Below are 23228 nucleotides of genomic sequence, written 5' to 3'. Positions count from 1 at the left end.
AAAAACTTAGCGCACTCTGTGTTTTTAATGCTTACAGCTTGTTCTGGCACAGGACCAGAAAATGCTATGAAACTGAAGATCCATTAGGGAAAACTGAGAGAAAAATGCGAAAGAATCTGTATCGCGAGATTTGGCTGAGGAATAGTGCTGTATGCACAGTGGCCCAAACCAGAGCTAAGTGGAACAGCTTTGGCAGGGGGAGTTATCACCAACTGCACTTCAGTTCAAAATCGAAAAGAGAAATCACTTGACTCATGCTATGCTCAGACATGTGGGGTTTTGTCTCTGTTACGGTGACACCTTTTTTTTTTCCCTGAACTGTCTCCACAGCATTTGGTGTCTGTATGCCAGCAGTACCAGCCATAACTGCAGAGAAATGAATGGTTAGGGTAGGTCATTCTTTATGCTCACATGGACATGACTCCACACTGGTAATTTGCTCCTTTCTTTCACAAACACTAACTGGTAGCCCTCATTTCACTGACTGATCAAGTTTCAACTTAAACTTATTTAACAATTCATCTCACTACTCCGATTAAGAAGCTGTTCCAGAGTTCCATCACTCTGATGGTTAGGAACCGTATTTCAACATTTAGCTTCTAAATTTTTGTATTCATTTATCCTGTGCTACCAGTATATTTAGTTTAAATTGCTCTTTACCATCCCTATTTTCTCCTAATTGTGTTTAGACATGGTGATTCTATCAGCTAAACCTCTGCTTATGTAGGCTAAAGCCAAACCTATTTCTTTAAGTCTGGTGTTATAAGACAGACTTTATTCACCCGATTGCCCCACAATTTTTTTAAACCCACTCTATGCATGGATAGCCAGAATTGCTTACAGTACTCCACATAAGGTCTCAACAGCTCCTTTTGAAACAGTATTAACAATTTAATTTTTTATAGAAACACTATATTTGATAGACAGTAGGGATGAATTTCTCTTTCCATGGCTGCATCTCATTTCTGACAGACATCTACTGATCAACACCATAATTATTGTTAGAATAAATACGTAACATTTTGATTTTTGTGTCGCTATTATTTTAGTCATCAGGCCATCTGATTCTTCTTTTGTGATGTTCAAAACATCTCCTACTTTGATGAACCCTTCCAATGCTGTTTTATTAGCGTACGGTCTAAGTACACACAAACTCTGAGACAAAGTTCTTAACTGAAGTATTTATTAAAACTGGTAACAAGACTGGTTTTAAAGAAGTTCATTAGCAACCTTATTCTCCAAAACATATTGTAAAATTTTTTATACCACCATCATGTTACTGAGCATCTGGTTGCCTTGAATACTTTTAAGTCTGCTCACCTAAACAGAGGTACTATATTTGTCAATCACTAATTATATAGCATTGCACCTACCTTGGTTGAGTTATTTAAAACCTTGGCTACTAGACCTACGATTTAATGTGCTAGTTCTTTCAGAATTATTGGCCAGGGATTATTATCCCCTTTAACTGGAGCACATTCACATACTGACCAATGTGCTGTCTGCTGTCAATGTCACACTATTGTGGGGGTTGGCTCTTCTCCACCTCTTTCATAAGCACTGCTTTAACATGCTTAAATCCCCAAAATGGTAAGGTTTATATCTTAAGTACCAGCTTATTAAAAATAGTAGTTTGAAATTGGATGGTGTTTTTAATGTATTATTTACAATAGTATAGAGTCAATCTTGGACTTCTTGGCAATGGCTTTAGGGCTCCTGAACAAAATTCCCAGAATGCAACCATCATGTACAAGAATAAAGACTAGATTTTCATTTGCTTTTAACTTTTACAAAGATATTTCATTTTGGTAATCTGGTTGGATTCATGAAGGAAGACTGTCATTCTGGATTTTACTCAGGCATCTTGGTATTACCAGCTCCAGTAATAAAATATTAACCCCAGAACACCTTCAGCCAATGGGTTTTTGTTCAACACTGAATCAAGCTAACAGCCAAGTGATCTTTCCATTAAGTTCCCCAAAACCTGAAGAAAAGAACACTACTTACTTATAATTGTCATCTTCTACAAATTTCTGAAGTTCTTCAATGTAACGGACAGACTTCAAATATTTCTGCACATGGGGCAGTGTTGTAAGATGATCTGTGGAGTGTTCAAAAAAAAAAACCCCAAAACATTCACGTCATCCAAAAGGAATTTTTCTTTCTTTCTTTTTTTTTTTCCTGGTTCTCATGGTTATCTTAACGGAAAAAGAGAATCTGAACCTTCCTAAAGAATAAAACAGGCAGAAACATTACTTTGACTTTAAGAAGATGTTAACGATTTGATTGAGCAAAAGTGATGCTCAGTTGTTAAAGAACACAGCTGCCTTTCATCACCATGGAAGCTAGGGGATTTTATTATATGCTACCTCACAAGTGGAAAATACTTATTTGTGGCAAACCCTGCTTGAATTTTGTGCTCACTGTTTTGGGGGAAATTAAAGCCTGCAGCCATGGCTGTTAGTGATTCTCATATGAACACGAAGTGGAGAGACTTAAAAATTACAATGCTGTATACCAAGAAAGACACTAAACTCAGAATGCCAGAAAAATCCTTTGACGCATGGTCCATGGACAGGCCTTATAGTATCTAACTTAACTTTTTTGCTCTCATAAAGACAACTGTTTTAAAGGCACCCATTATTCCAGAATATTGTTTCTTCGAGGCCAGATTTTAATTTCCATTCTGATTTTAACAAAAGCACTTAAAATTAACGCATAGCAATGCACGAAGCCACCAAAACTGTAAAAGGGAAAAGATCAGTGAAATGATGAGGTTTCTTTGTCCTTCAAAGTATTCAAACACAAAACGAAATTCACAAGAAGAACACGATATCTGAATAATCTAGCTATTCAGAATCATTATTATGTCTAGCCCTTACCTTTACGTACTTTATAATACCAAAGTTAAAGTTAATAACAACGGACAAGGGCTGGACACCTAAGCATATACAAGTAATTTCTCACCCCATTTTCTCACAATCTAACATTTATTTTTTTTTTCTGTTCAAAACTCTCCAAAACTGTAGCATATAAATGTTCTGAATTTATTTAACTGTACAGCTGCTCTCACGGTTTTCCAGCTTGTTTCATGTTTAAGCAATGAAAAGCCACGCTAGGTCACCAACAGTACACTGAGTATTTGTCAAGACCACAAAATAAGGCTTCGCGAACAGGCTAGAATTGCAGAAATGAATTTTACAGTAAAATCTTGTTAACAAAAAGAAGCAGCCTCCAACAAGTGAGGTATGTGGAAAAGCTTATCATACAATTTAACAACTGTTGTATAGACTGAAATATTTGTGTTTTGTTTTGTAAACATCTCATAAAGACATTAACAATAAAATGATAATGAAATTAACACATTCTACACTCCAGAGACATCATGTCTACTGCAAAGGAAAGGAAAGATATTAAGATAATTCTCTCTGACTGCCTTTAGTGGAACCAGAATATAGCCCAAATGCAATAGCTGTACTTGAAGGCATGTCATTTGTAGCCCACATGTAGCAGTAAAATCTGTACACCTTCTGTTATGCCCTTGCAATTCAGAATACATGCTTATTTGCCTAATTTACCACTAAGATTGAAACTGCACAGAAGTGGAAGCTACATCAGTTACTAGCGTCCAACTCTACCAGCGTTAGCCTCGTGTTGCCTTTACACAGGGCCAAAACCTGCTTTCACAATGTTGCGCTAAAGAAATTTTAGTTAAGGCTTAAGAGGTATAATAAAATTTACCAACCATAGTTACAGGAGACTTGCAGATCAGCTATTATTCGGAGAATATTGTTCATTTGATTGGATCTTTGTTCATTCTCCATAATGCTGCCTGAAGCGGGATATGCAGAATCAATGTAGATTAAATCCAAGAGATAAATTCCTGAAACAAACAAATCAATCAACCAATTGATGTAGTGTTTCAAACGGAAATAGTTGCACAATTTTTAACAAATACAACAGCCAGCAACTATTTGTCCTCGCTGTGGTCTGGACCCATTAAATGAAGGAGAGTTTGGGATTTGCACATTGAAAAATTTCATAATTACTGCTTGAGTTCTATGACACCTCTTAAAAAAGGACAGAAAAGATTTTGCTCCCGTGCACTTATACAGGCTGATGTCGACTATGAGCAACTCGCAGGGCCGTAACAAGGAACTACAAGAAGAGCGGCAGCTGCCACGGACCGCTGACCAGGAGCGGGCAGTCTGCGCCGCCGCCTCTGGCCCCCAGGAAGAGAGTCCATCGCTGCACTGCGGCGCCTTCTGCGTCTGCCGCTATCTACTACACTGAGATACTATGTTTTGGCTGAGGCTCCAGGCTGCACTTGCTGGAAGACAACAGGAGATGACATTTAGGTTTTGATTATGTGATGATTCAAAAAAGCATAAGGAAAAGCTTTTTATTTATTAATTTCTTAATTGAAAAAAAATGGCATAGTTATTTGCCTAGGCCCGGATTTCTCAGTAAATACAGAAAGACGGTGATTATTGTAGTTGCCAAAAATGCTGACTGTTCTTATTTATAGTGTACTTTTCCAAAGCACTGGCTTTTCTGGTTGGTAAAGAAGCATATTATATACAGAAGTCACGTGTGGCAAGATGTCAGCTATCTTCATCATCAAAAATATACCTATATCCAATGTTTGCAGGCAGGTATTTTGCAGAGTTAGTCTCTGTTGTATGGTACTTCACCTTTAGAAATTATGTAAGAAAGAAAAAGGCAGGCTTAAGGCTGAAATGAATTCATGATAGAGCAGAACATTTCCTGCGTGGTACCCAACTGCGTTTTAGCAACGCACGCCATTCAGTTTCACACGTACTGTTATGATTTGTAGTGGGCTTCTTTTACAGCCCTAGAACAGTTAGAAAGCAATCACAAACCAAGGGAAAAATACTGGCTGGGAAGTACATAAAAATATCAATATCATCAAGTCTGAGAAAACTGAACCATCACCGAAATTGCCTAGGAAGTTTTAGTTTTTAACCCTGGAAAACGGAAAGATAATTCTGCAACACAGTCTTGCAAAACTCATGAAAGCTATTAGGAAAGCACAATACGAGGCTCATCTACTTACTTCAGTAACTAATTGAATGCATTTAAATGAGGATGAGGAAGAGTAACACTCTTGCCTTTTGTGAGGATACTTTTTTCAGTTTTAGTATTTCAGTCGTATGAATGCAGGGCAGGAGTGCAAGGTTCTGAGCGCATGTGTAAAATTAATTTATTTTAGATTTCTAGCTACGCTTTCTTCTGATCAGGCCTTGGGCGCAGATCAAAGGAATGAACAAAGCTGTAATGCACAGTATTTCATCGCTTAGGGAAGCGGAATAGTTAGTCTGTGGAGGCAGTTACAACAATACACTTCATCATCTTCAGTGTGTCCTTGGCCACATGGACACTTTGTGACTAAGACCTCTTGAAATAAGTGAGAGCAATCACCGTATAAAGGAGACTTGCTGCTCTTTTGCCTCTTCACGGAGCCATGCGACAGCCAGACATACCCAAACTACACAATACAAAAAAGAAAGTGCAGCTTCATCCATTCTTAACGTAGGTTTTGCTTTTTTTAATTAAAAAAAAATCCCATTACGGCACAATCAATCTGCAGGAAATAAAAAGTGCTTAATTTTGTAGTCATATAACTTTGAACACAGGTTTACAAGCAATTTATACAAAATTTACACAAACACAAAGCCATTGCCAGTAGTGATAAATAATAATGAAGTGGATGCAACCCAAATACTGTAATACCACTCACAGTAGAAATCTTTTATATACACTCTTCAATATTCTTACTTCTACTGGTAAAATGAAGTGCAGACCAGATTCTGCTGGATGTGCATTTCAAAGAGGAAAACAGTTTACATGGTCAACCTAGAGCAAAATGTAACTAAGTTCTAGCAGGACTAAATCTATCTTTTTGCACCTCAAAGCTTAATGATTCCATATGAACTAAAAAAACCAAATGAAAACCTCTGTGCCCAGCAATGTCTGTCACTTGCAATGATTCTACTACGGGGTCCAGACAGTGTGAAAGCTTGGACCAATGGAGGCAGCTCAAAGCAGGAGTCTTTCATCTGATTTTCACACATCATATAAAGACAACTGCTAGCTAAAGGTGGAGACACATTAATCAATTTTTTTTGCATTGATACGAACATGGTCAAACTATATTTCGTAGCTAGATATTATTTACCTGTTTTGAGACAAAGCTCTATTAAAATCCACTCTTACCAACCCCTTTCTCTGCTTATCTTAAAATTTCATGGCTATAGATGTCGAACATTAGTTAGCAACAGATTATGTTTCACCAAGAACATTTTTATTTAAAAACAAGCTAAGTAGAAATATTGTAATCTTCTGTTAGGTGTGAAATAGAATCATTCTGAAACTACGCTGTAGAGTTCCTATTGAGGCAGAATCCACTGGAAACAACAGCACATGGCAATTGTAATGCATGATCCCTTGAGACAGCTTTGTAAATTGCAGCTTTTTCAACATCTCACCTTACCATTCCATTCACATATTCTTCTAATGGTTCAGCAACAGCACTGTCGGAATACACTTTCCAACACTTGCCACAATAAACTAAGACATACTTTTCAATTCCTATGAACTATGGAAAAACGTCTTAGAACATCACAGAACACAAACATTAATATCAGAATAGCTATGAATAGTGTCACAGAAGTCTGACTCAACATCCACATCCTCCCAAAACATCCCCCGAAACACCTTCCTCCAAATCACAGAAGAAATCAAAACCAAACTAAAATCTCTAAAAGCCCAAACATAGTATTGTGATCCCATAAAGGTAACCTGACGTTAAGTCTTGGTTTTATGCTTTTTTGGGCGCAAATTCAACTGGTAGAAGAAAAGAAGTAGATCAAAGAAACAAAAGACTGTATTAGTCCTCTATGTATATGTTAGGGACTGCATTAAGAAGTGTGCTCTATGCATTTGCAAACCACCATATGTACCAGGAGTTACTGAGTGATCTGTGGCAGATACTGTTTTACTATTAGCTAAATATTACACAAATATTAATTGTTTCCGGTAAAAATCAGTATTTCCTGTGAGTGACAACTTCGCTCTTTCTGGACCAACTAGATACAATGATTTTTGATAACACTCCCAGAATTCCCAAAATTAAAGTTCTATCCCAATAACATCTATTTTCTCTTCATACTATCATTAATTCACATACAGAATTCCTTTTCTGATCTCAGTCTGCAAAGAAGGTGGGTGAAATTCAAGCTTAGAAAAGAAGAACGATGAGATAAATGTTTGTAAAAACACGTTACATCTATAAACTCTCTAAGATCTTTTCATAGCACTACAATGGTATTTTTTTTAGAGAAGAATTAGAATCTTAGAATTCCAATCTGGTGGCATTTTATGCGCCCTTTGTGCTGGCACGAACAGTCATGGGATAACTGAGGTCAGAAGGGACCTGCAGAGGTCAATCTAGTCCACCCTCCCGCTCAAAGCAGGGTTACACCAAAGCTGGAAAAGGTTGCTAAGAGCTTTACAAGCTTAGAGATGGAGACTGATCAACTCAATCCAGTGCTCCTTAACGATTCTAACAGTAATTTTTCTTTTTGTTTCTATCCAGCTGTAATTTCCCACGTTACAACTGCTGACTACTGCCTCCTGTCCTTTTGCTGTGCACCTCTGAGAAGAGTATGGCTTGTCTTCTTTTTAAGCTGCCCCTCCCCGACAACAAAATGTGTAGTAAAAATAATGAATTTGACCCACAGGGCTGCAGAACTGTCCTTCATTTTGATCCAAATAAAATCTGGAGACTAACAAACAGGAAATGCAGAAGTAAATGCACTAACACACTCTAACGGATAGAACAAAAAATTTTTCATCTGATTAATGGGTGAAATCCAGAACCCGACACAGGTTCTTCTACAGCATTAAAACTACCAGTTTAAAAAACTGAGTAAGAACAGAAAAATTGCATGTCCTAACCAACAACATAAAATAGAAAATTAAATCAGCTTCACAAAACCTTTTCAATAAGAAAAAGGTAAGTCAGTCTGAGAACTTGACACACACAAACGTTTCTGGCTTTTCAGCAAATTAGTTATCAGGCACACGTAAGCAACCTACTATCAAAATTCTCTGGCCTAAGTAAGCACTACTGGTGCCTTCCTGATTGTTTACTGTTGATTTTCCGTTCCACCCACCAAACTCAGCCGACAACTTCCTCAGGAACGCATGATACGATTCCAGTTCTGCAGGAGAACTGTGTTGTGTCTGTAACACCACCGCAGCGTTCCCATGCACCTCCCGGGCACGCGCAGGATGCTCTCGGGCACAGAATCTGCCTGTGAGGCTCTGCAGGGAGGGTGGAACCAGGCACGTTATCCCTTCCAAAAACAACCATAGCTTCTCAGGAACATCTTTGCACAATTTTTGTAAGTGCTGAGTACAAAAGCATTGCAAGTTTACAGTTGTTACTCCAGTTCAGAAAATACATTCAAAAGATGTATTCAGTTCCTCTTAAGTTAGCAAGCAGCCCAAAACAAAATACCCATTAGAGAAAAGGTTTTTGCATAAGAGTATTTTGCTCAGACTGCAAGTTATTACAGATTGTCCAAGTCTTGGAACTCATTCCCAGTACCTGATAGCCAAGAGGTCTCAGAGACTTGAGACTCCTGTGCTATTTGCTCTTCCACCTCTGTTGAAGCCTGCCTGAAGGCTCCTAATATATAAATCCCAAATTCTTTCCTTGTTAGAGATAATTTTTATTTCCAAAGCTTGAGACGGAGGATTAGTAAATGCAGTATCTTTTGAAAGTGTGCATGATATACAGATTTAATACTTTTCATAAGTCAGTATTCAGAAAATTTGCTATAAGATGACACACAGCAGAAAAAACAAGCATCACAGACATCTTTGCCTGGTTAAGTGCTGCTATTTTTTGGTGCAGTAATTTCATTAAAAAGACAAACAGCATAATCTCCTAGTCTCAGATGTCATTCACAAAACTTTTACTGACCCCAGTACTCCTGGAAGGGAAACCCTTTATGAATGCGGGGAGAAAATGCTGTACAAAATGTACCGAGTCTGCTATGAACGTTGTATTCAAACAGACTGAATGGAAATCACTGTATGTGCTCCATTCAGGGATCACTGCAGCTAGTGCTACAGCATGTCAAAAACATTACCTCAGTCTGATTTTTCTTTAAAGGATTGCTCAAACATTTAGGGTCAACTAAAAGGCAGACTTTAATTTAATATATTCCTAAACTATTCTATGAGCTGTGCAGGGAAGTTAGTGTTTCTTTGTTGCGTAACAAAGAAAGTAACATTCTTTTGAGCAGGAAAATAACTTGTGCAGCATAAAAATCTACCGTATTTCCACATTAGATTTTCCATATTGGTTTTTGTGCATGTTTATAATTAATGACGCCCCCTCTGCCCCACGCTTTCTTGCCCGGCCTTGTAAAGAGCACTCCTAGTTTCAGGAAAATAGCTAGCTGGCTCACTTTCACTCTTCTAGCTTTAGAACATTACATTTTCTCAATAAATTCCACCTATTAAAACAACAGGAGATGCAACTATGCTAGTCAAGCGCAATTCTTTAAAAGGGAAGGAAAGCCACTACAATGAAATGCAGGCAGCGCACCTAAGCAACACACTCCTGAGACAATTTCAGTATGCTTGCAATAATTACTTATAATAATCAGATCTTTAGAAGTGTATTAAGTTTGTGCAGTGAAAATAAATTATTTTCATGTAATGTCCTGGTAGTAAGTATGCTTCAAACTTACTCAGATTAAAAAAAACCCAAAACCCTGGAAATAAGATTTCCATCTGGGAAAACAGAAATTCTTTCCTGAAATTAAAACGTTCTTACGTGTTCTCCAGTAATGTCTCACTACTATCGTGTAGAGCTATAAGTTACAGACCACCAGCAATAGTCTAGCACATTTAAGAAAAGCCATGTGGCTTACTAAGGTTTTCTTCTTTACAGCTTATGAAAAAAAAAAGACAGACCTGGCAGTTTTGTTAGATTTCGGTAACTACTGAGTATCTGCATGAGCAAAATCTCACTCATGTGTTGAATGCACCCCATACTTCACTATTATATAGTTTTATAGGTCAGATTCAGTCTTGCTGTGGAATTTTGCATACCTCAGCTGCCTGGAAGACCTCCATTAATGTTTCTGCTCTGAGACTTAGGAATACTTTATGGAAATCCCTTGCAAGACTTTGTTTCACACAAATAAGTGGCTCACTGGGTCACACCGGATTATGTCCAGCATTAGCCAGGCTGCAAATGCCTACCTAATTTCTTTAATTTTTAGCCTACTCATTCATGCATTCTGGAAAATCCCTCTACTGCTTAGGGAGGAACGGGTGAAGAAATTCTATGAACTGCCACTGAAAAATGAAGAAACAGATACAGAGGCAGCGATAAGCAAGAACAAACTCAGTTCGTTATGAACTGTTAATGCTTTGCTAGGAAACCATAAGGCCACGACTGAACTGCCTCTCCAGCCCCCACCAGTCTGTGAACTAAGAAACGACCATATCCCTGTCGGACCCACTGACACGACAGGTAAGAGAGTGCTCCAGTGGCCAAAAGTAATTTGATAACCCCACCAAACGCAAAAAGGATGTTTAGTCCTTATAAATTAGTGGAATAGAGTTGGATTAACAACAGAACAACATATAAGCCAACTGGAATTTCCAGTCACACTGGAGTGGAAACAAAGCAAAAAGATGCTTAGAAAACACGTCAAGTTTTACAGACTCACTTCCTTCACTGGCCCAGACCAGTCCTTTAAAAAAATTTCTTCCCATATTAAAAATGATCTCTCTTGAAGAAGTACTATATCTTATAGATATGCATACAGGTTATAAAGGAGAGGTTCACACGACTCAGACTACCTTAATGCTTTTAGCTTAAGTGCAACCTCAGGTATTTATTGCTTGCTCCCCAAAAGTACCTTCTAAAAACCGTTCTAAATTTGTCTTCCCTTCTATCTCTACACACTTCTATCTCTAGAAAGACAGATCTGTGTATCCTTAAAAGTTACGTATGTTTTCAATAACTGTTCTATTTGTTCTATTTTCCAACAAAAATAGCCTCCATTTTAGTAGTTTGGGGTTCTGGACCTATGGATGAAGTATGATGACATGCTGCTTCTCTCAGCTACAATAATCTCCCAAGCCAAAAGATGAGTGACGTTTAAAGGAAGAAGGAGTGCTTGAGTTTGCTTTCTCTGTATTCTTTGGGAACAGCTCTGTTAACTTACCTACAGCAATACATTTTTGTCTCTGTCCACATGCTTGGAAACTGCAGAAAATTAGATTTTCACTTAAGAATATTAGCTGAAAAGGTCAGCATGGTTAGTTTTGTACATTTATGCATTACCGTGGACAGTATTTTAAATCTAACGGTTCACAGATAATTCCCCAATAGATTGCCTACTGATAACTATAACAAGAGTTATTTCTGATGGTTGCTGCTGCTGGCTGCCACCTTTATGTTAAAAATCCTACAGCATTATTCTTTCCATTTATCACTCCTTCCATGTTGCCTAGCTTCCACATCCCCCTATTTCCTCAGCTTTGCAGGAAAACTCACAGTCTCTGCCAAGTCAGTGAGTGAACTGCATGTATGTCCAGTCCATAAGTAACCTATTGAATTACCTGAGCTTGACAGTTAAAAAAATAACCTAGAAGAAATTCTCTCTCCTTTGGACACACAGTTCTCTCCAGTGTGGCCTGAACACAGCTTGTCCCTCTCCTGTATGCTCATTCCATTCTCTCACTCTCTGGTTTCTTGGTTTGGATCTGACTGGTCTTTGCTGTTTATAAGAATCCCTCAATTAACACAGTATATATACAAGTAGAGAAAAAGAAAGGAAAAAGAAAAAAAAAAAGACTTCATCTCTCTTCCTTCATCCTTTCTTATTCTTGTGAAAGTTATGGGTACACATACTCGTTTATTACACCTCATAGTAGATTTCACATCTCATATTAGATTTCACATGTCTTATTAGAGAAACGTAAGCAGCACCTTGGTCCTGCTTATATCTGCTTTGTTTCCATATCCCACTGTTACTTACATTTTAGGGAGGGAAAACTATCTCCCAAACTCTGATTACTATTTTCAGCTCTTCTGAACTTACCTATTACAAGGGGTGCAACCATACTGGGAGCTGCTTCATCCACCCTCCAACACGCAAGAGTTACTAACTTTTACACAGTGCCAACATGGACCAGGCACCTTAAGACACCAGAATGAAGGAAAGAACCACGATTTTCCCAGAATGGGAACAGCTCCGTAGCAGTCCGACGCTGACTAAAACCAGACTGAGTTACCAAGATTTCTCCATGACCCAGAGACCCCACCTAGATTTAGATTCCATACAGCAGCTCTCCACTGTCCCCTCTTGTCAAACGGCACATCAAAATGTAGTTAAAGACTGTAAAAATTCTATTTGCTCAGAGTCTCTATGCTGCAACAAGCATACGGCAGCCTGGTTCAAGGCTACTTTCTAGCTATTTTGAGCAAGTTTGCAGCTATTCTCATTGATATCAAGGGTATAGATACCCTCTCGATCTGTAACAGTAGTCGTAAGCATTTCCTCAGGACAAGCAATAAATTTTCCAGGAAAATACAGAGATAAGGACCGACGAGATACATGAGCAACAAAAAGGATTGGGGGGGATGGGTGCTGGTGGTGTTAGCATAGGTCCTGTAAATTCCAAATAAAAGTGTAAGGAGGTGGGCTTTTGTGGGTAGTGGAGGGCAGGAAGAAAGAAACCAAACTGATGCATGCCAATAAGAAATTAAACTGAATGTAACATGCTGGAACGTAACAGAACATATTCTTTGTAAATACACATCAAGCTACAGCTTTTCAGTGGTGTCCTCTCCCTCCCTCCTTTTAAAGCAAGAAGGATGATTAGTTTTCTGTGATTTTTTTTTAGTGTTACCAGCCTTCATCTGGGCAGTGGCACTTTGAACTCTTCTATATATATGATGTGATAATAGGAACAGATGAAAATCAGTTTATTTTGCTCAGAGGAATCACAAAATCATTCCCTTCAGCAAAAGACTTTAAGACCTGCTTCTCAAAGGAAAGGCTCAGGGTTGCCATATGCCAAAGAAAACACACAGCACTAGCTTTTCAAACCTTGGCTTACATTTGTGCTACTGTGCACTGAAAAAACTCTCTAAGATGTGAAGCCATCAGGATATTTTCCAGAGGGTGAGCTCATGGGCAGCTGCTTCCACAGGCAAAACATTTTCCAGTGATACTGACTTTTCTCCATTGTTACTAGAACTAATTTTGCAGCTGGATATTGTATGCGGACAACACAGTATTCACTAATTTATGGTATCATGGAAATAATAACACAGACCAAGGAAAAGCACAGGCAAATAATCCAGAACCTAATTTATCAATGGAAATCACACTGTGTAAAGGGGACTGATTATTTTTAAATTGGCAAAAAGAACTATAATACCTAGCTCTTAAATTTTATTGCAGAGCTCAAGCAAAGCAGTAATATTACTGACAGTTTAAAGACAGAGAAACTGAAGTACAGCAAAAAAGTGGCGTTGAAATTCAGTAGTCAATGCCACCCAGATTGTGCATTTTGACTGCTCCATCCACCAGACAACAACTTCCAAGGCTAAACTTTGTTGAAAAATTATTTATGGAGACCTGCAGTGTTGAGCAGCATGCAAACCTAAGACTGTGTATTTGTGTCCTGATTCACAGTTAAGTTTCTCCTATTATTTCTTTATTCAATACTCAAGGCTTCTGAGAAAGAGGAGATAGCACTGAGGCAGATAATAAATCAGCATACTTGGAGTTGATGGGTACTAACAACACGTTCTTAGGAAAAATAATCCCAAGCCTTTTGAAATCAGTGGTTATTCAGCATCATCCAATTCTGATGAACCTTAGCTCAAGCATATAAGCTTTAAAATTTTCATTAACAGCTATGGTGTGTGATTTGTTCCTCATTAAGGAAGACTGACATAATATGCTAAGAAAGACAAAATTCTTTCAGTCCAGTAAATCACGTGTGCAAAGTTATACCAATGAGAAAAGCTGGGATGGTATTACTTTAAACTGCAGTAGCAGAAACAAATGGAAATCTGTTTTTTAAGGCGTTTGCCTGGAAGTCAAAAAATCTGGGTTCAAATTTTCTGTTCTGATACAGATTTCTTTAACCCGGGCAAGTTATTGTTATCCTGTATTTTCCATGAGCTCAGTGAGAGAGAGAGCATTTCTTTGTCAGAAAGACCCCATGAAAATAAATATTACGACTGAGAAGACAACAAAAGTGAGATTTAAATTCCTCATAGAACATATGCAACAATGTGCAGCCTGTAGAAGCATCATCATCATTTATTCTTAACAATTCAGAATTTTAAATCTCTTTTGGGGGTTTACGACAATTTGCAGGCACAAGGTGCAATCCAGAATTTACAGTACCTAAAATTGTCTCACAAATACACACTGATGCAAAACTGATCCTAAACAAACAGTGCAGATAAAGATGGAAAACTTGCATCATTCTCAACTGTATCTTTCTTTTTTCCTCTTTTTTTTTTTTTTCTTTTTTATAATGGATATAAAACTATCCTGTGAAATAGTAGGGCTAACAAACCCAAAATTAAGTGGTTAAAGCACACCACTACTGTACACCTGACATATACTCTAGTGCATAGTGCTCTGCTAAGGGTCTGTGCAAACCTGCAAACGCAAATAAGTTAGGAAACAGATGCTGTATGGTATTTTTGTTAGTCAGACATTCACTACTTTGCAACAAAGAATAATTAGCTGATGGGGAAGTATTTCAAATTAGCGTGGGGACTTCAATTTGTTATTCTTACTTAACATTTTGATCAAGTACTATAATAATCTTCCACATTTGTTTGGTAAATTGTATTGTTACTGTGACAACCACAAACATGCTATAAGAGGAGAAAAAAAAAGTTAAATGTTTTAATGAACAAATTTAGTTCCCTACTTATCATCACGTACACTTCTTAAAGATATTCACAGCCCAGAAGCCCCTGAACGCACATATGCTGCAGTGGAACAGATGTCTGGGTACGGAGCATTCCTTTAGCGCAGGAAGCAGTGTCCACAAGACACGCAGTAACTGGCATGCATAACAGAAGGGAACCTATGGAAAGTAATTATTTTCCTTTTTTCCTCCCCAAAAGTTGAATGATGACACTGATTTGATAGGAAAACCAGGAGACACAAAAATACGCTTCCAGTTTGTAGTCAGCTATATTTATGAAAGTCTTTTCCCACATACAGTAGTGTGGTTTTATCATACTAAATAAAGCAGAGGACAAAGACAAAGCAACTTATCAATTAACTAAGTGGCAGAAAGTCCAAATCACTACAGTCAGCAGTCTGTAAAACCAAAGACACCATTCTTAGGAGATTAGCTCATAGTCAGAAAAGCCAACAGTTTTGTGGTATTGCTGGTTTCAAGTCTACTGGATATTTTCCATGGACTAAGGGCTGGAAAAATTTTCTACAAAACCAAATGTATATATACTGGTTAACCTTGGTAGGACTTGGAGTACTCTAAAAACAACTGAAGACAAGTCTTTGCCAAGGCAACAACATGTGATTTGTAATACATCTTGCCGGCGAAGTGGCCAAGTGAACGGGATCACTCACAGGAAAGTAAAAGTGGGATTATGAGCAGGTTTATCACCGCCATCTGATGCCAGCGCTCCATGTTCGGACACAGCAGCAGTATCACACACATGCACAAATGCAGAACTATAACGAGGCTGAGCAGTGTTATTTTTTGACTTGAAATAGCAATATGTCAAACAAAACTCCAAAACTGTTCTGTACCGGGCTGTTTCTAGATCATATGTAAATTCTTAATTGAAACAAATTAACTTCTAACTAACTTCTGGTTCCAATAATGATGCATATGCTTCCTATGCAAACATTAATTTCTCTCTTTTCTGGTTTCAGAATCAGAAAACAGTACTGGAGGGCCACATTACAGCTCTGGGCTTGTCTATACCTGGAAAGCATAGACAAACTATTTTGGAATATTTACTCTGGAACAGATAGTCTGTTACAGACCCAGCATTCCTCAAGAATGATCACATCCAAATTGAGATGTTTGCTGGAATAACCACTTCAGTAAGTTTTTGGTGTAGACAGTACTCACCTGAATAAAACTTAGGGATCATTCAGGCACACATAACCTCATAGGTTCAAAATCTGTGTTAATGAACACCTATGCATAGCGTAACCCTAATATACAACTCTATGTCTGTTAATCAAACACAAAACTCTAAATAATTCAATAATTGGAGTGAATGTTCTGAAAATTATTTTTAGTTCATAGCAAACAAGAAGATGTACTTGCAAACAACAAATGGTATTATGTACAATTACTAAAAAAAAAAAGTAGAAGTCATTGTAGTCTGTTAACTCTGTCAGAACAGAATCTAAAATCAGTTTCTATTTTAAGAAAGACAATACTTCCATAAAGTAATAACGGATTTGTTCCCACCCACACAGTAATGGCAAATATGTTTTTTAAAAATGGGTAACAGTAGTAATGGAAACTACACTGTCATTACTATAGTGTGTGCATGAGTACAAAAGCAGTTCCACTCACAAGCCATGGCATCAACAACGGGATATTATGAGCAACTACGTTATTCCTAAACAAGTCCCTTGGAAGGCAGGAGCACCTTTAATATCAAGCATTGTTCAACAAAAATGAAAACAAAATTCTAGCGCTGGTACATCTTTTAATTCCACCCTCTGCCAAGAGCACCTCCTATGGTGCCCTGTTTCTTTTGGCTCCTCTATACCTAAAAAAAAAGAAATAACAATCACCAGCTCATGAAAAAGAGAAACGGTTCAGACCACACTGCCTTCTCAGGAGCTGCAGCACTACTTAAGCCTTAGCTGGTAACTCGAATGCATCAACTCTTTAGATATCCCTCATCTGACCTACGAGGAGAAAAGTAACTCTCTAGCCATCTATGACTTTTAAGAAAGCAACATTACAATTTTAATCTTATTTTTAAGGTAGATTATAACACGCAGTGTGCAGGAAATGTTGCTTAGTAGCATGCCTTCTTATACAATGCAACCTTACTGGGAGCACAGAGGTGGCAACCAGACAGAACACAGTTAATTTTCAAAGAAGTTTCTGCTGTCTCCCCAGCAGTGGAGTCCGCTGCCCCTCGCACAGGACTGGCGGCAGCGCAGAGAGGGGCTGCGGCGCGGGGGCAACTCCGGGCACCTCCTTGGCAAACGGGAGCGTGTGGGGGAGCTGCAGAGAACAGTGACAGATTTTTCTCAGAGATGCACAGTGATGGGACAAGGAGCAACTGACACAAGCTGCACCAGTGTGAATTCCCTTTAGAACAGGGAAAAGGAAAAACACTACAAAAAAACAACCACCCCCAAAAAATCACTTTAAGAGGGGTCAAGCCAAAAAATCACTTTAAGAGGGGTCAAGCACCACACCACTGCCCAGAAAGGCTGTGAATCCCCATCTCTGGAGGTTTACAAAACTCAGCTGGACGAGGTCCTGAATAACCTCATCCAGCCCTCACTCAGCCGCCAATGAGGAGGCGGTTGAACCTCAGTTTTCTGTGGGATTTTTTCCTATCTCCTTGAACTCGCTGATGTGGCTACGGAACCGGCCTGTGTACTGCACTACACGCTTGCTGACAAAAACCTGGATGGAGAATACCAATGGTGACAGATATTTTAGCAGATTATGCCCTTTCTAAATACTGCACTTTTTATAGCAATATGAAGGTGAGAAATGCTATTTGTAAAATGCATATTTAGGTAAAACTTAAGTATGCTGTGGGGAATCATTTCAGCATAAGCAAACAACATACCGTTGCACAGTACAAGAACATATTCTTTCTTAACAGTGAAGTTAACTTGATGTGTGCATCAAAAAGGAATGAAAACTCTTTACAAAAATTTACAGGAAGAGCACTAAAAAGAATCTAAGTAGGAAATTAAATACTAGTCTACCCCTTTTTGCTCTAGAGGTCTAGGTTAGTCAAAAATCCAATCCCACAACAAACTTCTCCCTCAATTTTTGGAGTCAAAGAATAAGAAATGTGCATCTTTTAATAAAGTGTATGTGTTTTGTTACAGAAAAGCTGTAATCAGTATCAATGAAAACCGACATTTAACAGATCATAGAATCACAGAATGGTTTAGGTTGGAAAGGACCTTGAAGATCATCGAGTTCCAACCCCCCTGCCATAGACAGGGACACCTCCCACCAGCCCAGGTTGCCCAAGGCCACGTCCAGCCTGGCCTTGAACACCTCCAGGGATGGGGCCTCAACAACCTCTCTGGGCAACCTGTTCCACCTGAGGCCTTACCACCCTCAAAGTGAAAATGTTTATGTTTAATGTTTAATCTAAACCCACCCTCTTCCAGTTTATATCCACTCCCCCTCGTCCTGTCACTCCATGCCCCAGTAAAAAGTCCCTCCCCAGCTCTCCTGTAGGCCCCCTTTAGGTACTGGAAGGACGCAATAAGGTCTCCCCGGAGCCTTCTCTTCTCCAGGCTGAACAGCCCCAGCTCTCTCAGCCTCTCCTCATAGGAGAGGTGCTCCAGCCCTCGGATCATCCTCATGGCTCTCTTCTGGACACGCTCCAGCAGGTCCATGTCCTTCTTATGCTGGGGACTCCAGAGCTGGACGCAGTACTCCAGGTGCGGTCTCACGAGAGTGGAGTAGAGGGGCAGAATCACCTCCTTTGACCTGCTGGCCACACTTCTTTTGATACTTAGATAAACAAAAAAGATGCATCAAATCAATAATTATACATTTTACCAAAACGGATTCCTCAAGGTACTCACTTGGGTCATTCATAAACTGTTTCTGGTTTTACTATCGCCACACAAAGTGTATCATGTACCCAGACCTGACTTAGTTCCCACATTAGAACCATCCCATTAATGAGCTCTATAAGTAATGAGGACATATTCATACAGCCACCTGGTATTTATGCCTGAAGCCCACATCTGTTTCATACTGTCATTAGTACAAGAAGAGCCTTTTTCTTGTCTTTTGTTACCTCTATAATTAAGTATTTTTAGTAAGTAAATGGGTCTTTAGAAAACTCTATTAACAGAAGATTCACAGTTAAAACAAAAATCATTTCCAGGCCATATAATAGCTCGCTTCCTTTCGACTAAGCATTTTTGCTCATTCACTCTACCCTAACAACCTGCATACATTCGTACATTCTGAAATTAAGATCCGTAATTACTTTGAGAGATTCAAAAGTATCTTATACCAGATGCTATACTGCAGCATTATGATATGTTAAAAGTGAAAGATTTGGATAAATAAACAGAAGAAGGGAAAATAAATATAAGGCACCTTACTGAAGATTCACTGCATGTATCAAACAGAAAAAAAACGACTTTTTTTTTCACTGAAGTTTTCTCTGAGAAAGCTGGTAAACTGGAAGCTGTGAGCATTCTAGTTCTTGGTTGAGTTTAGAAAGAATCAGCCTTTTCCCTGGTCCAAGTGTGTGACAACAGCCTGTTCCTTATTATAGCTCTATCCGCAAATGAGATTGTATAATGCTTACGTTTTTCTTTCTCAGTCGTATCTATTTTGTGTCCTGAGTCATAAGGACAAAGATTAAGAACAAAGCCAAAGCACAACATAAGCGTATGTCTCAAACTGCTCAATCTACATCTTAAATTCTTTTAAATATTAACAAACATTAAATAAGAAAGAGTAAGTCTGGGGTGGATTAATTATTTTTCACCAAATAATAAATTAGTAAAAAATGTAGTTTTAGTATTCCCCAGACTATTTGTGAATTGAGTTTAATTCACTGAGTAGTTCTGGACAGAAGCTTTTCTTTTCCTGAGCTTAATTTGCTAATAAGAATTATAATTTGCTTCTTTAACGAAGAGCTCAACACTGAAACATTTACCTCAGGCAGAGCCCTCTGCTAACTTAAACCATTAAATTGCACTTCGTTTTTGGTATTTAACATTGTTCTATACAGTTTGGGGTTTTTTTTCTAGAAATAAAGGAAGAGAAATAGCCTTTCTGTGGAAAAAGCTACATCACTAACAAAAGCGCTAATGCTTTTAATTGCAGTGGTGTTACTTCTGTGAGTGTTACAGACACAGACTCTCCCTTTCAAACCAAATTAACCGTCCCATGGTTTCTCAGGTCTACCATGGCAGCGTTTATTTGTATAGAGTCCTGTTCTCCAAAGAGACTTCAAACTAAACTAATGGGTAACATCAGTCCTGATATAACAGTGACTCAATATGACAAGCATTTTCTAACGCTTGGCAGAGACAGCTGGAAACACTAGTGCTTCTACAGGGACATTTCAGCACTGTTAAAAATTCACAAGTTTCAAAGGAAATGAAAGTAACACAATTTCAGTGAACTGACTTTTCAGTCTGACACCCGATCTAAAGCGCTTCAGAGAAAACAAAGCCAAATTCCTAAAACCCATTCTTTCTTACCTTTTGATATATCAAACTCTCAACTGAGCAGCCTGCCACCACGTTGCACCTCATGCAAACAAAGACTGTCACTGATCTCTATAAAGTTTTCATAGACCCACAGAATCCCAGGTTAGAAGGGACCTCAGGGATCATCTGGTCCAACCTTTCTTGGCAAAGCATGGCTAGACAAGATGGCCCGGCACCCTGACCAGCTGAATCTTAAAAGTGTCCAACGCTGGGGAATCCACCGCTTCCCTGGGGAGATTATTCCAATGGCTGACAGTTCTCCATGTGACAAATTTTCCTCTTGTGTCCAATCGGAATCTCCCCAGGAGTAATTCGTACCCATCACCCCTCATCTTTTCCACGTGACTCCTTGTAAAAAGGGGGTCCCCGTCTTCTTTGTAGCCACCCTTTAAAAACAGGAACATGATGGTCTCCCCTGAGCCTTCTTTTCTCAAGGCTGAACAAACCCAATTCTCTCAGCCTTTCCTCAGACGTCAGGCAAGTTTTGCTCTTCACTCGAGCACACTGGTGACCTCAAAAGACAAGAGCTCAAAAGAAGCAGGGCTGCTAATCCAAAAGGCTTCTTAAGAGTGTCTGCAAATATTTGAGATTTCTCAGACAGTCACTATCACCTGGAACACCAGAGAACCTGTTTAACTCAACGAACTCATTTTCAGCCATTCCTCTTGTCTATGTTTAATGAAAGAAAGAAAATATTATCATTGCTTCCTACTCAGCCACCCAAAAACTAAAATAAGGAAACAATCCCATGGTGTTTCCTCAAGAACCTCACCCTAATGGATCACTGGAACTCATCATTCCACCTTCGTCACTGTAGCAATGAAGCCTAATATAGAAAAATAGACAAATAAGTGGAGCATAAACCAAGCAATTTTGAAAATAGGATATCAGTTTGTGAAAGAAAAAGTTACCAGTGATTCAGCTAGAATTATGTTCAGGAATTTATGCCCCAAATCACCTCTGACTGGTGCAAATCATTCTCTTATCCACTGAAACAATCTGAAAAATGCTGAAGCTGTCTGAAGATTACTAGCAAAGCTTTCCTTCTGAACATGTCAGATATTCTCAAGAGTACTGCCAATTTTGTTTTCATTTTTCCCCAAAACCCAACTATTTCCTAATGCACAAGTCAGGAAAAAAATATTACAGAAGATTTAATATTATAATAGTGATTCATTTCAACACTTTAAAACACATCTCATCCAGTGTCAGAGAATGCTTCAAAAAAGAATATAGGAAAAAGGCAAAGGTACAATAGTTGTTTTCCAGATGTAGCTTCCTGTCAGCAGTGAGCTGTGGTTTAGGGACTTCCTGAGACAGATATTGTATAAACACTTTTCTGTTTAAGTTTGGGTGGTATTTTTTCTTTACAATGTTTCTTCTCTGAATCTGCCCACTTTTTCTTTTTCCTGCTATTCCTCCACACACACTTTTATTTTTTGTAATTTTTGGTTTCAAAAGATCCTGTGGCAAATGAATCCAGCAACTGAACTGTACACTGTCTGAAAAACTACTCAGCCTTGATTTCTCAAAGTCTGCTTTTTTAAGATTGGTGCATTCTTTATCTATTTTGTTTACCTTGAGCTTCTGATCGCTGACTCAAAGTTAACTTCCATGACCAGCTGTTTTACAGTATTTTCACTAGTTCTCAAAGCCAAGTCTAACATTAGACCACTCCTTGCTGACTGAATTACTCTTGGTGAAGTCAACTGTCAGCTTTCACAGCCAGAAACAACTGGCTATTAGTATCCTACTATTAGCAGGAACCGTAGTTCTCCAATCATGGGTTCAAATATAAGCTGATCTCTTGAGATTCTCAGTATGAAGAGCACATGGAACAACTACGAAACATTTTGAAAAGCACGTCATTCAGCCTAAAGCCTTTAACAAAAGCAATGAACTCCACTTCACAGTATTGAAATCCAAGGAAAAGGCATTCCCATTCCAAGCAGAATGCCCCCAGGAAGGCTAATCCCATTTTTCTCTTCAATCCTTCCCAAAGGGCAGACACCTAGTGTAACCCACATATGCAATTCAGATATCTTATGAACACTTGGCGCCTCCAAATAAAAGCTCCCTGACACCTATAAAGTTGGCACAACTTTATTTTTCCCAACAGACAAATCTGCAACAAACTCAAGAAATAAGAAAGCTTTGCCATACGCAATTTGGAATGACCCGTATACAAAAATTTCCAGGACCACACTATTTAGACAGCTTTAAAAAGACAAAATAGCACTCAGCAGTTAACCAGAAAGTTGATCTGTGTTATGTTGTTTCTTGTTCAGAAAAGGACGAACAAAGAAATAGGGTTTGGCTACTTATGATATTTCAAATATTTTTATTTATAACACAATTATCTGTAAGAGAACAATAATGACTAAAAAAGTCTCTATTTAGTCTCCTTCATTGGGTAAAATTTTTAGGCATTTAACTGCACCTATTTAAGTGCCCTAAAATCAATGGAGCTTAAGTATACGTTAAAGAGCTTAAAAGCGGTTATGGATCATCTATATATCTGGTCCTAAATAAAGAACTTTATCCTTGAGAAATCCTGTATTTCCAAGAACCTTGGTGTTCTGGGGCGTAACAGCAAGTTAGAAAAGTGTATTTTTCTACAAAAGCAAAGAATCTGAACGTGTTCATTTTAAAATGAAATGCAAGACGCAACTCAAGTGTGAATCTAGG

General features: G+C 38.5%; 1 protein-coding gene across 3 annotated transcripts in view; it reads right to left on the bottom strand.

The window, feature by feature from the left end:
- Positions 1-23228, bottom strand: part of RALGPS1 (Ral GEF with PH domain and SH3 binding motif 1) — a 97409-nt gene that overhangs the window by 25993 nt on the left and 48188 nt on the right. For all 3 annotated transcript variants that reach the window (XM_009892296.1, XM_009892297.1, XM_009892298.1), the window contains exons 8-9: positions 3746-3883; positions 2008-2101 (exon numbers count right to left, since the gene is read on the bottom strand). In XM_009892296.1, coding sequence (XP_009890598.1) covers positions 2008-2101; positions 3746-3883 — 232 coding nt within the window. The remainder of the gene's footprint in view (positions 1-2007; positions 2102-3745; positions 3884-23228) is intronic.

This window comes from Charadrius vociferus, unplaced genomic scaffold, assembly GCF_000708025.1.
Source record: "Charadrius vociferus isolate BGI_N301 unplaced genomic scaffold, ASM70802v2 scaffold549, whole genome shotgun sequence".
Taxonomy (NCBI): Eukaryota; Metazoa; Chordata; class Aves; order Charadriiformes; family Charadriidae; genus Charadrius; species Charadrius vociferus.
This window is presented reverse-complemented; position numbering and strand designations above follow the sequence as displayed.